A 17,863-nucleotide genomic window follows, 5' to 3' on the forward strand; every position below is an offset into this window, starting at 1 on the left:
TTGACTTACGATTTTTACTTTTTATGAGTTCTTTTATCTTTACAGTGTGTCTTTTGTCAGTGGGCTGCTTCTGAAGGGCTCAATCCATTCTCTTTGATCACTCTCCCTTTGACACCGTACTTCCCGTAGACTGAGGTTACCTTCTCTGTTAGATCCTTAAAGGAAAACCATTTGCCACCTTCTCCCCGACATTGCCGCTCCCCCTAGGTGCCGTGGGCAGCGGCTGATCCTTTTTGGGGAACGCCCTTCCCACTTGCAGGTTAGGTTGTTCTCCAGAATGCTTCTTCAGTTAATTAATTTAATTTTATATCTCTTTATACAGCTCTTCAACAACACACTCCTTTATTCTGGCGACAGCAGCCGCCAGAGGAAGTGCGCAATAGTCGGTATGTTCTGTTCCTGTGGGAGACTCCTTTCCCATTTATGGGACAGGTTGTCCTCGCGAGGGAGTTGGTCTTTCATTCCATTTCAGTTTCAGCCCAGCTCCCTGACTGAAAAGATCACTCTGCTAGCTCAAAAACCTGCTTACTCAGCACAGGGGACACTGCTTACCCGGCACAGGGGACAATCAGCTCCCCTGCCAGCTTGCTGGATGAAATTTTCAGCTCTGACGTCGAACAAGAACTTTCCAATGAGCTCATATAGCAAAACCTTCATTTGTTGGTTCTGCTATTGCAAGGAGCACCAGCACTGTCAAGACTTCTGTCATATTGACAGGAAACCATGCAAGGAATGCCAGGCCTACTATGAACTCAAAAGATGATTTGTGTTCTTTGCCCTCCAGCTTGCTGCAGAGTTCAGCTTAAAGCTTGATTGGATCTGTGTCCAGCACAAGATATGGTGCAGATGCAATGAATGCAACCTGTACCATGACCTTGTGTATTGGCTAGAAGGAAAAGGGAGCCTCCATTGTACAAGAAGGCCCTTCCACAGAAGATCATCAACATTGAGATACCACACTTCCACCCCCCAGAAGTTCTCCAAAAGATGCTGAAGACTCTAGGCTGACCGACTAAATAGCCCTGTTTTGAACCCAGTGAAGACATTGACTGCAGGATGGCCTTTCCTAACAGGGAACCTGTTCGAGTTCCTGACCCCTCTCCTCAACCAGTGAAGAAGACACCTGCTAAGAATAAAAAGAGTGGAACAACAGTGGATCCCCCTACTGCTCATGACCCTTCTCCTCAGCCAGTGAAGACGCCACCTGCAAAGAAGCAAAAGAGTGGAACAACAGTGGAACCACCTGCTGTAACCACCATTGCCACACCACCTGCCATCACTCCAACAACGGAGGAAGAGGCTTCTTCCATGGACCTCGACCCTCTTGCTCGGGCTGAGTCACATCAGCCAGACTGCAATTGCACATCTTGCCTAACACAGCTGCTTGCTGAAGCCACTGCCACACTCTCTCTTACTGTTGAGCCTTCTCCAGAACTTGCGAAATCCACTGCCACTCACACTCCAACTGTTGAACCTACTCCAGAACCACGTCCCACCTCTTTGGATCCAGGGCACCTCCCAAAATTCAAGTTGCCAACCGTGGAAGGCGTACCTTCCTATGCAGCAGTTGCTGCCATTGCAGCCTCAAACCCAGGACTAAAGATCTCTGCCAGAGCAAACCTAAAGGGTGACATAATCATCACCGGAAAGGATCAGGATAGCACTAGCCTACTTCACAGGGAAACCTCCCTGACCTATGTTGATCCTGTCAAGAAATTGAGGAAAGCGTTTGTCTCCAACTATCCTGTCATGATGCCACTGTCCTTCATAACCGACTGTAGTTATGTTACCCATGCTGAGCGACGTTTAGGTAACCACAAACAGTGTACCAAGAGTCACAGTCACCTTCATTGGGCCAATCCCACCATCACTGGACTTTGAACTGTGGGGAATTTTCCCCATAGAGGACTTAGACATTGACCTGCTACGCTGCGTCAATTGCCAGCCTTTTTGGCCACCACAAGGAGGACTGCAAGAGCTCAACGGTCTGTGATGTCTTCAGCCGCCGGCATCCCACCCAACAATGCATCGACGCCCACAAGAATGGGTTAGAGACCCGTCTAAATTATCCTAACTGCACTGGAGCTCACCATGCCTGAAACAGGTGTCCAGAGCAACTTAGGAGATTGAAAGCAGTACAGACCGTCCCACCTACCACTTCAGCAGCTGCACCGCTACAGCCTCCTAAGCCCCAAAGGGCTCCTCGTTCAAGGCCTCAATGTCGTCCACTCACTGATTCTGACCCAGTCACCCCCACTCCTGTCACTGCGCCAATTCCTGTCACCGCTCCTACCCCAGTCACCATTCCCATTCCCAATTCTAGCCAGATTCCTCCCCCTTTCCCTTCAGTCTCCACCCTCATCTCCCAAGTAGAATCTGTGCCCCTTGAAAAGCCGATTGCCTTGATCTTACAGATTGTAGTTGAAGTCTGCTCCCATGTTCAGACTCCCTCTAACATTGTTCAATCCCTCCTTTCTTCCCTAGTATCTCCACCCCCCTAGAGCAAGGATAAGCAGCTATGCTTAGAACTACTCCTTTTCTCTTCTACTAATAGTCCTTCCCTCTTCTCTCTCTCTCCTACTCACTGGGACTTGTTGCTATCACCACTTTTATCAACCATTAAAGCTCTCACTTCGGTTCCAGTATGGGCCAGGTTGCCTGGTCCTTCTAAAAGCAGTCATGCTTTTGGGGATGAGCAGTCGCACCTCCCTACTACAGTTATGCTCTCAGGCCTGAGCGACTGTATGTCTATTCTGAGTGCCTGTTGTGTTGTGGGTGCTCTTGGGTGGACTGATTTTCTAGTAACTTTGAAAAGTAAGATTGCTCAAGGCAGAGCAATACTCTGGACCTAGATTCTCGTGAGTCGAGATCTGGCTAGACCCTGACCACACCGGTCAGGTCTTCTACCCTTGGGGACTATGACTGGCTGTCTAAGAGCCCCCATCTGGGCACAAAGCCCAGGCAATCTGCACGCACACACTCCAGCATTCCATTTTGTTTTCCTCGGTGTTAGCGACAACATTTTTCGCCTATCGGCTAAGGCAACCGACGAAAGATGTATTAAGCCATCGTTCCTGTGGATTCTGCTGCCGCTGCCCCATCACTGCCCTGTTCTTTGACGCCTGTGGCAGTTCCTGATCAGCAAGCTGACGACCTTTCTCTCATGAGGGTTTGGTTCCTTCCAAGAGTGTTACAGTTTTTTCAACACACACTGCTGCTGCCCCTTCGTTCCTGACGCCATGACGTAGGAACAAGGGCAGTGGCAGACTGGGTTCCTTTGGGCATTCCAGTGGGGCAGCCCTTCGGGGAGATCCCAGAAATGAGCTTCGGCCACGTTTCACAGGTAGAGCTCCACGCCGACCTTCAATGTGAACAATGCAGTTGATGCAAAGCAGAGAGCACTGCCTGAAGGTCTGCCTCCAGGTGTTGGAATTTTCCCTTCCGAGGGAAATTCCCTCCACCAGCCACTGTTTGCCAATCTTCCTGGTTGCTAACAGTGGCAACAGGGGTTGGTTTCCTTTTCCCGTCCATGGGAGAGATTCCTTCACCTGTTTGGTCTACCTTTCGGGTGTTTCCTCTGGTGGGAATTAGATTTGTCCATTCCTGCCCACTGGTAAGCCCTTCAGGGAGAACCCAGTGAACAAGCATCGGCTTCATTCTCAGGCTTCGCTCGATGTCAACCTTCAATTTGAGCTAGAGCTTGGCGAGGGAAGCAGAGAGCTGCGCCCAGAGGTTTGCCTCCAGGTGTTGGAATTTTCCCTTCCAAGGGAAAGTCACTGTCTCAGCCACTGTCTCATTACTGAAGACTACAGTATATGCAAACTGGGAGGCTAAATCCTCCAGGAACCATTGAAGATATTTCATGGTATTGTGTGAGCTGTACATTAGAAACATGAATGAAGTTACTGCATTCAGTATCTATTGGAAAAAAAAGGTTGGATTTTGAATTTTTTTTTATCTTTTGCTCAAGTGAATTTAATTGGTAACAGTTTAATCTATATTTTTACTTAGGTTTTTTTTTGGGGGGGAATATCATAGTCGAGGGTGCATCATATGCATTCCTTTTAGTTATGTATTATTAATTGGTTGGAGTAACTGTACCTGTATATTTTACAACCGGATCATTCCAGAAGCTACGTTTAATGGCTACACACTCTAGTGTGAGCAAATGAATAAATTTCTCAAAGTATGGATTGTTTTGATGCCTTTATACTATGTCCCTTCAGGTTAAGTGCTTATCATTTTGAAGTTAATAGATTGCTGCTGCTACTACTACTACTACTATATCCTGTTACTTATGTATATGTTTTTTTCAGAATCCGAAGAAAAGGTCCCCAGTAAAACTGAGGAGAAATCCCGCATATTCTATAGGTCTTGCTTGGACACCAATAAAACCATCGAGAAACTGGGAGGAAAGCCTGTGCTCAACCTCTTAAAGGTAATGTTGCTCAAAATTTGATGCTAGTACAGCGAGTGGCTTTCACATGTTTCTCATTTTAAAGGTAAAATATATTCCTTTATGGTCTCTATTTATAAGATATTCCTCAACTGGCATCTATGCCATTTTTGACATTCTTTGCATATCTTTGATAAAAGTCATGAATTCACACCAACTCATCTAACATGGGGACACTTTATAACTAAAAATCACCAAGAACATCTGTGGAAGAAGTGTTGTATAACTCTAGTGTGTCTGTGGAAGACGTGTTAGATAACTCAAGTTATGCGCTCTACCCATGAGCAATTTTTCCTAATAAAACCATATGTATTATTTAGGGTTGTTAAATTTTGTGTTATTCAGGATAGTTAGGGACTTTTTTTTTTTTAATAAACAATTCTGATTAGAATTTTCTGGATGTATTTTCTATTGCAGCAAATGGGTGGCTGGTCTGTAGATGGGAACTGGACTACAAAGGGCTACAGTGTCCAAGACGACATTATTATGAGTAAAATGAATCATAGCTCAGGTGCTCTATTTGCCTGGGGAGTAGCTGAAGATGATAAAATGTCATCAAAACATATTCTACAGGTATTGTTCTCTCTCTCTCATTCTTTATATTTCTGTATATGCAGCAACAGAAATATGCAAATATATAAGATGGTCAACAACTAAGGTATTTATATATTTTGTTGTTAAAGGATGTCTGTAAGTTAACATACACTTGGAATTTAGTCTTGATACCTTATGTTTGAGTAGGCAGTATCTTAGTTTCTGAATATAAATGAGAATTTATTTTTATTTCAATTATACATATTTTCAGTTTGACCAGGGGGGCCTAACACTACCAGCCAGGAACTACTACCTAAATGAGAGCGAAAAAGAAGTCTTGAATACGTATGAGGATTATATTGCAAAAGTAAGTACAACATGTTATTACATATACAATATATATATATATATATATATATTGTATATATATATATATATATATATATTGTATATATATATATATATATATATGTATGTATGTATATACCGTATTTCCCGTGTCATAAGACGCACCTTTTTTCACGAAAAATGTCCCCCAAAATCACCCTGCGTCTTAACACTTGAGAAAAAGTTGTATAAGGGAGTTTGACACCCTTCAAACACCCAACTATTGACATACAAGCACTCAAATTGACGATCTTTTTTTTTTTTTTTTTTTCTTTTTTTTGTTGGTTATCAGCTGATAACTTGCTAACCCCCTTCTACATGAAAACATGCCAACTAATGATCTCATAGCAGACGACGCTATGAGACATTAGTTGTTTATGCAGTATATACCTATTTTCTTATTTTTTGTTGATATTTTGTAATAAAGCAATATATTGATAACGACTTTTGCCTGAGTTACGAAACAATACAAACAGACAGTTGCTGAATACGACCTTGGAAAAAACTTCTGTTTGTTGATTGTTGTATTACCAATTTGCAGAAAAGTAACCAGACCGAGAATCACATAAACAGTAGCAAAATTATTCCACCTAAAAGAATGTCTAGATTTCTTTAATCAATAATTACAGTTTGTGTGAGAAAATATAGGCTATATGAGAAATTTTGGAAATATTACTAGAATTTTACCTCTTTAACAAAATTCTATGAACCCTTTGGCAACGCTGCTTTCATGTAAACAACATTTGAAACACCAAACACTATGACTAAACGTATAGTTGTGGTGGAAACCACGACTGGTTTAGTAGTTTCTTCTATGAGTATGTAATAAAATTGGGATAATCGGCATATGCCTAATTAATATTAGCGTAGACATTTCAAAATACACCCAAAATAAGAAAAGTTACTGTGCAAGACAATAATCACGCTAGAGTCGCTGACTAGGGATTTGTGCTAAGAAGTTTTTAAAATCCTCATTTTTTTTTTTTTCTAAAACTGCCTTGCCTATTTAAGGGTGCGTCTTACCACTTGTAGCGTCTTATCACACGGGATATATATATATATATATATATACGGTATATATGTGTGTGTGTATATATATAAGTATATATATATATTATATATATATGTGTATATATATAAGTATATATATATATATACTATATATATATATATATATATATACTATATATATATATATATATATGTATGTATGTATATATTCAAATAAGCCATATATATTTTTGATACATTAATGTCTGGATTCTCTTTAACGACCTTGGGATCAGAGCCCCAGACGAAATCACACAAAGACAAGAGCTTGTGACCGGCCGGGAATCGAACCCTGGTCCGGCAAGCTTGTATAGACAGTGACTACCACTTGGCCACGTCTAAATGTGCAAAATTTATCATATGTATGTGTATATATATATACATATATATATATATATACATATATATATATATATATATACATATATATATATATATATGTATATATATATATATATATGTATATATATGTATATATATGTATATATATATATATATATGTATATATATATATATATACTGTGTATATATATATATATATATACTGTGTGTATATATATATATATATACTGTATATATATATATATACTGTATATATATATATATACAGTATATATATATATATATATATATATATATATATATATATATATACAGTATATATATATATATATATATATGTATATATATGTAGATATATGTATATGTATATATATGTATATGTATATATATATATATATATATGTATATATGTATATATATATGTATATATGTATATATGTATATATGTATGTATATATGTATGTATATATATATATATATATATATCTATATATATATATATATATAAAATGTACAGTATTACCCCAGCTTTATTGGATTCTTGCCGCATAAATTGACATATGATCCCTATACAAAACCTGCTTTTTTTTTCTTTTTAATAAAAAATAGATACCTACATTAGTAAGCATCCATGTTAAGTGCAGTACTACAGCACTTGATCATTATTTTACAATGTAAAAATTGATGTAAGGTTGGGGAAAACAATGGAACATGTATTTTATTTTTGTATTTAGTACTTAAGGATGAGCTGATTAAAGATGGAAAATCTCATATATGCAACCAATGTAAAGTGGAGTATTACTGTACGACATATACAGTAATATATGTGTAATAAGTCTCATGCGCTAGAAACTTTTACCTCTTAAAGAATTATACCGTATACAGTACTGTACTAAAATGGCAAGGGCATAATTATTTAATCCTTAAATAGGTTGCAATGCTGCTTGGAGGTGAAGAGAATGTTTCACGAAGTGCAGCCAAAGGTATAATTGATATAGAGACAGAAATAGCGGTCATCACCACACCTGATGAACAACGCAGAGATGACGACAAACTGTACCACCTCATGACACTCGAGGAGCTAAATTCTACAGCTCCTTTCGTGAGTTGATTGGCCTTGTTTTTAATACTTTGGTTGATATCTGTTGTACATGTCCATTATATTGTATATAAAGTTTTCATTTGAATATGTAAAACTTTTAAAGATAGCTTTCATATTGCAGATATTTTTATACCTTTACTTATTGTTTCAGAAAATGTTAATTGTTTTTGAGACCAAGGATAGATTTATATATAACATGTGCATCATATGATATGGTATTACAATGCTTTTGGGTATGAAAACTTTTTTTCCTGATTGTGTTTTAAGGTAAATTAATACTAAAAAAAATTGTCTTCCTAAGTTTGCACAATAAATTACTGATTTAAAGTCTGTTAAATCCGTAAGCTCTGTTGTCATGACACTAAAAATTATTTATCACACCTAAATTAGCAATTTGATTGGATTATCAGTCTTACATATATTAATCAAAATATCAATCCATTTCTAGCTCATTTAAGATCCTTTGATTAAATTTTTATAATCTAATTGCAAGTATAGTATACTCTTATATGAAGTAATGTTTATGTAGGTTCTGTATTATTCATAGCATTTTTTGAATTGCAGATGGACTGGGTAGACTTCATAAACGTTGCATTTAATAGCATCAATAGACGGCTAAATAAAGAAACAAAAGTTGTGGTCTATGCCCCAAAATTCCTAGAAAATCTAACAAGCATCATAGAAAACATAACATCCACTGATGAAGGAAAGACGTAAGTAGTTATCCTTTCACTTGTGCAGTATTAGATTTTAGTTTTATTTCCATTTTAGTAAGAATAATTTCTCCAGAAAGATATTTTGTAATTTGTTTTTATTTTTGTGAGAATCCTTTTATCTTAAAGATGTTTTCAGGATTGACAGGCTTCATCCTCACAGTCTGCCTTGACTCTCATGCAGAGACTATGTTCTTGCACATCAGCAAAAATTTCTGAAGACCCATATTGGGGAGTGTAAGATGAACTACCTGGTATCTCATATTGGCAAATTTCTCACTTTACATATTAAGGTGCTCATAATATATAGATCTTTTAACTCATTTACTAGTATTTCTTGCCTGGCATGTGGTGCATATCATTTGCAATCCATGTTTGCCAATGGTTACATAAGCAGATGACCAACTTAGTGAAGTAACGAGAACTTTGTATGTGGAGGAAATTCCCCCCTAAATCTCAATGAAGTCACTGGCACCAGGGTGATAGATTGGGTTTAAGGCGATAGACAAGATTTCTCTTTGGCTTCTGTTCCTTTTGATCTTATAGGAATTAGTATGGACCAGCAGGGGTCACTTGCCTTAGTGAGATAAGCACTGCACATCACAAGGAAATGGCTATCCTTTGATGAATCTAGCCAATGAATTCTGTATGGATTTAGCCAGTCTATGGAAAGAGAAAATTATAGAATGGCCCCCAGTCCCAGGCATAGCTGGGTACTAGTAATCTCCTGGTTTATAAATACTAAAGAAAAATGGAAAATTGGTAATTGGAGTGTAAGAACCATGAATCAGATTGGGAAGTTACAGCAAGTGAAGAATGAATTTGTGAAATATAATTTAGATATCTTGGTCCAAAGTGAAACAGGTTATAAGGAGATTGATAAGGGAATCTTAGACCAAGGCAATATATACTGTTTATAATGTATGTATATATATATATATATATATATATATATATATATATATATATATATATAAATATATAGATATAGATATAGATATAGATATAGATATAGATATAGATATAGATATTCAGGAAGAACAGATAGAGTTAGAAGAGAAGGGGAAGGAATGATAACACCAAGAGCAAAAAAAGCCATTTATGGAGTGGAGAACTGTAAATAGTAGATTGTTACTTGCAAAGTTTAAATCAAATCAGTGTAATATGAATGTTATAGTTTGCTATGAACAAACAAATGATTCCCCTTAAGAAATGAAAGATGAGTACTAAATTATGAAGAACTCCAGGGTGTAATAGATGAGATCCCAGAGAGAGATATGAAAATTGTGATTGGCGACCTCAATGCTAAAGTTGGAAGGAATAATCATGGTATAGAGAATGTGATGAGTATTGAGGGACTTGGCAAAGTTGCAAATGAAAATGAAAATGGAGCACATTTTATTAGTTTTTGTTCTGCAATCAATCTTGTTATTGGAGGCACACTTTTCCAGCTCAATGACATCCAAATTTTTACTTGATTTCACCATGTGGCAATTACAAAAATCAAATATATCACATAGCCATTAATAGAAAGAGAAGGAGGACTCTGAGAAATGGAAGAAGCTATAGAGATGGAGATATGGGTACTATAGGGATCATCATCTCCTCATTGCCACACTGAAATTAGAACTGAAAGCCCCCATCAGAAAGGTAGATAGAATAGAATACCTAGGTTTGATACTAAATTGCTAAGTCTATAGAAGATGAGCACAGAGAAGCCTTTGTAATTGATTGTAGGAATTGATTTGTAAACTTTGAGACTTTAAGATATGAGGAGCAGACAATTAACAAAGAATGGTGGGATACTAAGAACATATACCAGTCAGTTGGTAGTGAAGTTTAGGGACATGCACTTATGAGGCAAAAGCCAAGGATATAAAATGATACAAGGAGTCAAAGACAGAAATTAATTGTTGAAAGTTTTTGAGGAAGTAGTGAAAATTATATTGGTAGTGACGTCAAAAGAAATGCTTGTAGAGAATATTTAGACAAGAAATTAGATTAGGCTGACAGCTATGAATTCAGGGAGTGGCTATGGTGTAAGAATTGATCATAGAATTATTAATGAATTCTCTGGGGCAAAGAAGAAGCATATGGCCATCAAAAAGAGAGATGGACCTGTTATAACAGGAGGAAGAAAAGCAACATTGGATGGAAAACTTTAGTGAGGTCATGAATAGGAGATACAAATGAAATAATTTTATTGATATACCTGAAGCTGAGGAAGACCTTGATGTGCCCATGAATGAATTCAGTGTGTTTTGAAGTTGAAGCTATCATTAAAAAAGTCAAGAGATGGAAAACCCCTGGATATGATGGAACAACTGCTGAGATGAAACTGGCCGAAAATGAAGTGACTCCCAGGATACTTAAAAGATTATTTTGTAGAATGTGATGTAAAGAGGCAAAACTTGATGTATGGGAGTTAGGAGTGTTGGTGAAAATGGCAAAAAAAAAAAAAAATCTGACTGATTGCAATAATTACAGACACAACCCACTTACATCAGTTGTCATGAAAATGTGTAGTATGCTTATTCTAAAAACACTAGAGAGAAAGGTTGATGAAAAGCTGAGAGAGGAACTAGCAGGATTTAGAAAAGGTGAAGTTGTACTGACCAAATTTTCATTTTAAGACATGTTTAAAGGTTTAAAGGCCACACATGAATGGTAGAGGCAAGGGACAGTGACATTGCCCTATCAAGCAGGACAATGCCCTAGAGACTGACCATATATACATAAGATCAGCGCTCAAGCCTTCTCTCCACCCAAGCTAGAACAAAGGAGGGCCAGGCACTGGTTGCTGACGACTCAGCAGATATACCTATAGGCTCCCCCAAACCCCCCATTCTTAGCACACAAGGATGGTGAGGTTGTAGTGACCATAGGAACTAACGAGTTTGAGCGGGACTCGAACCCCAGTCTAGTGATCACCAGTCAGGAATGTTACCGCCACATAGGCCACCACAATCCTATGTGTAGAATATAGGAATCCACTTTTGATGGCATATGTGGATTATGAAAAAGCCTTTGATTGTTTGCTTCGGCCAATTTTGTGGAGAATCTTGTATTAAGCGTGTAAATTTGATTAACTCTGTTCATGAGCATAGCAAGTGCAATGTTAATGGAGTCCTATCAAATGAATTTCCAGAGAACAGTGTCATACTCCTAGGGAATATGTTGTCACCTATATTGTTTATCCTCTTCTTGGCTTTTGTAATGCATAGAACAGTTTGGGATGATGAAGAAGGAGTAGACTGGATTGATAATAGGAAATTAGCTGACCTAGAGTATGCTGATGATGCTGTCCTTATTAGCAGAACACCACAGGATTTGCAATGCTTGCTTATCAGAATGCATGAAATATTACATGAGGTTGTGCTGAAGATAAATAGAAGACAGGCAGAGATGAAGAGAATGGAATATACGATAGAAGATGAAACATCATTGGAAGGAGAAAGGATTAATGAGGTAGAGTAATTTAAGTATTCAAGAACTATGAAAAAAATGTTAATAGAAGATCTCTAATACAGGGTCTTTAGAGGTGGAGTTTGATGAAAGATCACAAAAAGCAAATCAGAAAAATAGCCTGAAATTATATATAAAAATCAGGCCATATATCAGTTTTGTGAGATCCGTATTACTCTATAGATATGAGTCGTGGTCTGACAATGAAACAATATCCAACAGATTTTGTGGATTTGAGAACAAAGCCCTCAGGAGAATAATGGGAGTTAAATGGCAGGACATTATAAGAGAGATTACTCGAGTGCCATATGTTGATAAGATCATGATGAGGGGTAGATGGAGAAGGTATGGGCATGCTCTTCACACTCACCAAGAGAGATTAGTTAACCAAACTTTTAACTGGGCTCCACAAGACACTAGAAGAGTTGGAAGACCCAGGCCTATATGACTAAGGACTATGAACCATGAAGTAGCAGTTGATGAATGGAGAAGTATTGATTTAAAAGCTCAAGATAGAGACAACTGGTGAAATCTAACCGAGGCACTTCACGTCATTGGGCATAGGTGGAGATGATGATAATGAAATTATCAATGCACTATGTTACAAAATTACGATAAGATAGTTAGTGAAGTATTTCCCTCTAAAATTTAACATCTACAGTATAAGAATGTTATAACATTATCCTAATCTTAATGATGTATAAAACTGAAACATTATTCTGAATGTTGTTATGGTAAACCAGATATTTTTGCTATGTTTCTCTAAGGTACTGATTTTATTATTTTTGAGGTTTTACGTAAAGTATAACAAAGGTAAAATATATACTCTATATTTTCAGCCATATAAAGATAAGGCTAAATTAACCAAACAGTTTTCATGTCTGCTGACTTGGCAGAGTCCATGAATCATATCCCATAGACTTTACAATACAGTAATAACACCTCTTTTAGACAAGAATCTTTGCTGGCATAAGCTAATTTGATTTAAACCCACCAGACCAACCAAACAAATGCCCCACACAATTCTCTCTCTCTCTCTCTCTCTCTCTCTCTCTCTCTCTCTCTCTCTCTCTCTCTCTCTCTCCTCTCTCTCTCTCTCTCTCTCTCCTCTCTCTCTCTCTCTCTCTCATACTTGTTGATTACATTAGCCTGCCTTCATACTATAGATCATACCTATGGATTTCAAGAATATTAATTTAAAAGAAATTTACCTTACCAGCATGGCAAGTTTTATCATGTTTCTTCTCATTATTTTGTATGGCAATTTGATCTCTACCTATACAGTTCAGCATAGATATTGATAATATCTTGAAAGAGGAATTGCTAATCATCTAAGATTTTATATCAGTTTAGTAATTATTCAGTTCTAAAATGTAATTCGCACTGTAAACTTATGATTTTGAAGCGTCTATTTTTAATACTAGAGCAGGTATAAAAAACTTCTGAGAGAGAGAGAGAGAGAGAGAGAGAGAGAGAGAGAGAGAGAGAGAGAGATTTTAATTTAAAATTTAATTTTTATTTTAGATATTTTTGACTCGAATGGTTTTACTGTCTTAAACAGAGGTAAGAAAATAGTTAACATGAAATGATAATCACTAACGAAGGGTAAGGGACATTACGAAAATCGGTATATTTGCATGATGTAGTTGTAAGCATTTAGGTAATAATACTTGATAGCAAGAATAGGTAAAAATGTAATTTCACAGGTATATACAGTAGATAAACCTACAGTGACATGATGAACTGTTTTAAAGTGAAGCTTATTGACAAAGATACACGTAAAATAGTTTCCATAAGTGAGATGCAGAATGTTTTTTTATATATTTCAAGTAAAATCATTTCTTTTCAGCAAATTCCATGACTACCTAGTTTGGCAAGTTATAAAGAATTACATTGGATTCTTGTCACGGGACTTCCGAGAGGCTGCCAAGGGCTTGGAGAAAGCACAGATGGGCGTTGAAGGGACAGATGAGTTATGGAGAGAGTGTGTTGGGGCAACTGATGCTGCTTTAGGACCAGCAGTTGGGGCAATGTATGTCCGGGAAGCTTTCCATGGGGACTCCAAAGACATGGTGAGCTTTATGTGATGTTAAGGAATGACAAACACACTATATTCTGTATCTGATATGTGTACAGCAAGGATAGGCCGGTACTTGCATTGAGTAGATAACTGGGTAATAGAAAATACTGTCTCAGCCTGTAGGGGGCTAGATCCATCAGTGTTCTTCAGGCAGTGCTCCTTAGGCATTACTTAAGGGCTTTTGCAACATTTCCTCGGCTCATGGCTGGACTCTCTTTATATCCTCTATTCCCACTTCCCCTTTCTTCTTGCTGTTAAAACTCTTTAAACTTTTACTTCAAATTTCAACTGCTAGGTTTTCCCCTAGTTGCACAGGTATTGTCTAGTGGGAGAAGACGTCTTACAGCCCATCATATAAGTAATATGGGTAGCTGAGAAGTCTCTGTCGTAGATCTGAGAAAAAAAATTTGGTCGTGAATTTTCTGCTTATAAAGGAGGAACTGAAGGTGTTTTGACTTCTTACTTTCTGGTACAACTTTGCCGACTGAAGAGGGTGACACTTTAGCCTCAGATGCTGAGGGATTAGAAAAAAGGGACTTCGGCAGCAGTGGAGCCACAAGTACAGGAGACTGATACACTTAGGACCATGTGTTCTAGTCCAGCTTCAAGTCATCCCTTGCAAGTGCACAAAAATCCACACTCAGAGCTAAGTAGAGTTTAAGGTTCTGGTTTTCTGTCATGGCAATCACGTCCACATGAAAATCCAGCAAAATTTTGAGGATAATATAGGAGCTCTAGTCAAAGATCAGCACTTTGTCAAAGGCCATCTACCTAACCAAGGCATCCACTAGCACAGTGAGGAAGCCCGACAGGTGGACTGGGGAGAGGAACAGTTATCTCTACCAAAGGAATTTCTTGATAGGAAGGATTATTATTATTATTATTATTATTATTATTATTATTATTATTATTATTATTATTATTATTATTATTAATTGCTAAGCTACAACCCTAGTTTGAAAAGCAGAATGCTATAAGGCCAGGGGTTCCAACAGGGAAAATAGCCCAGTGAGGAAATGAAATGAGGGAAAATTAAATATTTCTTATATAAACTATAAAAACTTAACAAAACAAGCGAAAGAGAAATTAGATAGAATAGTGTACCCGAGTGTACCCTCAAGCATGAGCACTCTAACCCAAGATATTGGAAGACCATGGTACTGTGGCTATAGCACTACCCAAGACTAAAGAACAATGGTTTGATTTTGGAGTGTCCTTCTCTTAGAAGAGCTGCTTACCATAGCTGAAGAGTCCCTTGTAACCTTACCAAGAGAAAAGTGGCCACTGAACAATTTCAGTGCAGTAACCCCTTGGGTGAAGAAGAGTTGTTTGATAATCTCAGTGTTGTCAGGTGTACGAGGACAGAGGAGAATATGTAAAGAATAGCTCAGACTATTCAGTGTGTGTGTAGGCAAAGGGAAAATGAACCATAGCCAGAGAGAAGGATCCAATGTATTACTGTCTGGCCAGTCAAAGTACCCCATAACTCTCTAGCAGTAGTATCTCAATGGGTGGCTGGGCCTTAGCAACCTACTGCCTATTAAAGAATTTGAGATTCATGAACAAGACCTCCCTCCTCGGAGACAATAAACAGCTGTTGGGTCTATGAAGGTTTTAATGTGCAAGTTCCTGCTTAGATTGAACTTCTTCAGTGTCAGAAAGACTACTAATAGTTCCAACACATTTATGTAAAAGGCTCTAAACTGAGGGATCATTCCTAATACACAAAAGTGTACTCATTGGTAAAGTCTACTCGGCGATAGTCACCAATAAATTTTCACTGTCAAATCTGTGTTCATGTTGACATACACACACATACAAACATACAAAGAGAGAGAGAGAGAGAGAGAGAGAGAGAGAGAGAGAGAGAGAGAGAGAGGAGAGAGAGAGAGAGAGAGAGCGCCTTACCTTATTGCCTTATTTTTTGTTTGGGTTCCCCCAGGTCCCTCAGTGTGAGGCACCTCATATATCCACCAGAGAGTTGCTAATACATCTACCGGTGTATTTTGCATCTTCCAGTCTTGGATGGTCTGGGATGCATCTTGGGTATTTATCGAGCTGATTTTTAAACACATCTACGCTCACTCCTGATATGTTTCTTAGATGAGCTGGCAGCACATTAAATAGTCGCTGCATTATCGATGCTGGTGCGTAGTGGATTAATGTCCTGTGCGCCTTTCTCAGTTTACCTGGAATGCTTTTTGGCACTATTAATCTACCTCGGCTTGCTCTTTCTGATACTTTAAGCTCCATGATGTTTTCAGCAATTCCTTCTATTTGCTTCCATGCTTGTATTATCATGTAGCGTTCTCTTCTCCTTTCTAGACTGTATAGTTTTAAAAATTGCAGTCTTTCCCAGTAGTCAAGGTCCTTAACTTCTTCTATTCTAGCAGTATAGGACCTTTGTACACTCTCTATTTGCGCAATATCCTTTTGGTAGTGTGGGTACCATATCACATTGCAGTACTCGAGTGTACTACGCACATAAGTTTTGTAAAGCATAATCATGTGTTCAGCTTTTCTTGTTTTAAAGTGTCTGAATAACATTCCCATTTTTGCTTTACATTTAGCCAACAGTGTTGCTATTTGGTCGTTGCATAACATATTCCTATTTATAATTACACCAAGGTCTTTAATTGCTTCCTTGTTTGTGATTGTCTCATTATTAGGTCCCTTGTATGCATACACCATTCCTTCTCTGTTTCCATAATTTATTGATTCGAATTTATCGGAGTTAAATACCATCCTATTTATCTCCGCCCATTCATATATTTTGTTTAGATCTCGTTGTAGTGAGTTCCTATCTTCATCACAAGTAATTTTTCTACTTATTATTGTGTCATCGGCGAAACTTCTCACTACGGAGTTTTCAACATCACAGTCTATGTCTGAGATCATAATAACAAATAGCAGTGCAGCTAATACCGTACCTTGGGGCACACCAGATATTACCTGGGCTTCATCTGATTTCTCGTCATTTGCAACCACTATCTGTTTTCTGTTTTGCAGGAATTCTTTTACCCATTTTCCTATCTTTCCCACAATATTATGCTTTCTCATTTTTTTCTCCAATATGTTATGGTCTACCTTGTCAAAGGCTTTTGCAAAATCTAGATAGATCACATCTGTGTCTTTTTCATTTATCATATTATTGTATATGTTTTCATAGTGTGCTATCAGTTGGGTCTGTGTACTTTTTCCAGGTACGAAACCGTGTTGACCCATATTAAACAAATTATTTTTGACCAAATGGTTCATTATTTTCTTTTTTATTACCCTCTCATACACTTTCATAATATGTGATGTTAGACTAACAGGTCTATAATTGCTTGCCTCTAGTCTTGATCCACTTTTGAAGATAGGGGTTATATAAGCTAATTTATGTTTAACATATATCTCGCTCATATCTACACTCTGTCTTAGCAGTATTGCAAGCGGCTTCGCGATAGTGTTTGCCGTTTTTTTTAACAAAATCGCTGGAACTCCATCTGGTCCGGCTGCCGATCCATTTTTAATTTCGTTTATAGCCGTGACAATATCTGCTTCATTAATACAGTGATACCTCGGTACTCGACCATAATCCGTTCGAGATCCGTGTTCGACCTCCGATTTGTTCGAGTACCGAATTTTTTTTCCCCATAAGAAATAATGGTATATATTCTATTCCGTTCCCAAGCACTCGAACAGGCCCAAAATATTAATAAAACGTGTACCTAAACAACAATAATTATCTA

General features: G+C 37.7%; 1 protein-coding gene across 1 annotated transcript in view; it reads left to right on the plus strand.

The window, feature by feature from the left end:
* Positions 1-17,863, plus strand: part of LOC137644991 (endothelin-converting enzyme homolog) — a 67,750-nt gene that overhangs the window by 3,820 nt on the left and 46,067 nt on the right. Inside the window, 6 exon segments of the mRNA XM_068377858.1 lie at positions 4,317-4,438; positions 4,874-5,029; positions 5,262-5,357; positions 7,701-7,871; positions 8,436-8,584; positions 13,899-14,121. Coding sequence (XP_068233959.1) covers positions 4,317-4,438; positions 4,874-5,029; positions 5,262-5,357; positions 7,701-7,871; positions 8,436-8,584; positions 13,899-14,121 — 917 coding nt within the window.

The sequence above is a fragment of the Palaemon carinicauda genome, chromosome 8 (assembly GCF_036898095.1).
Source record: "Palaemon carinicauda isolate YSFRI2023 chromosome 8, ASM3689809v2, whole genome shotgun sequence".
Taxonomy (NCBI): Eukaryota; Metazoa; Arthropoda; class Malacostraca; order Decapoda; family Palaemonidae; genus Palaemon; species Palaemon carinicauda.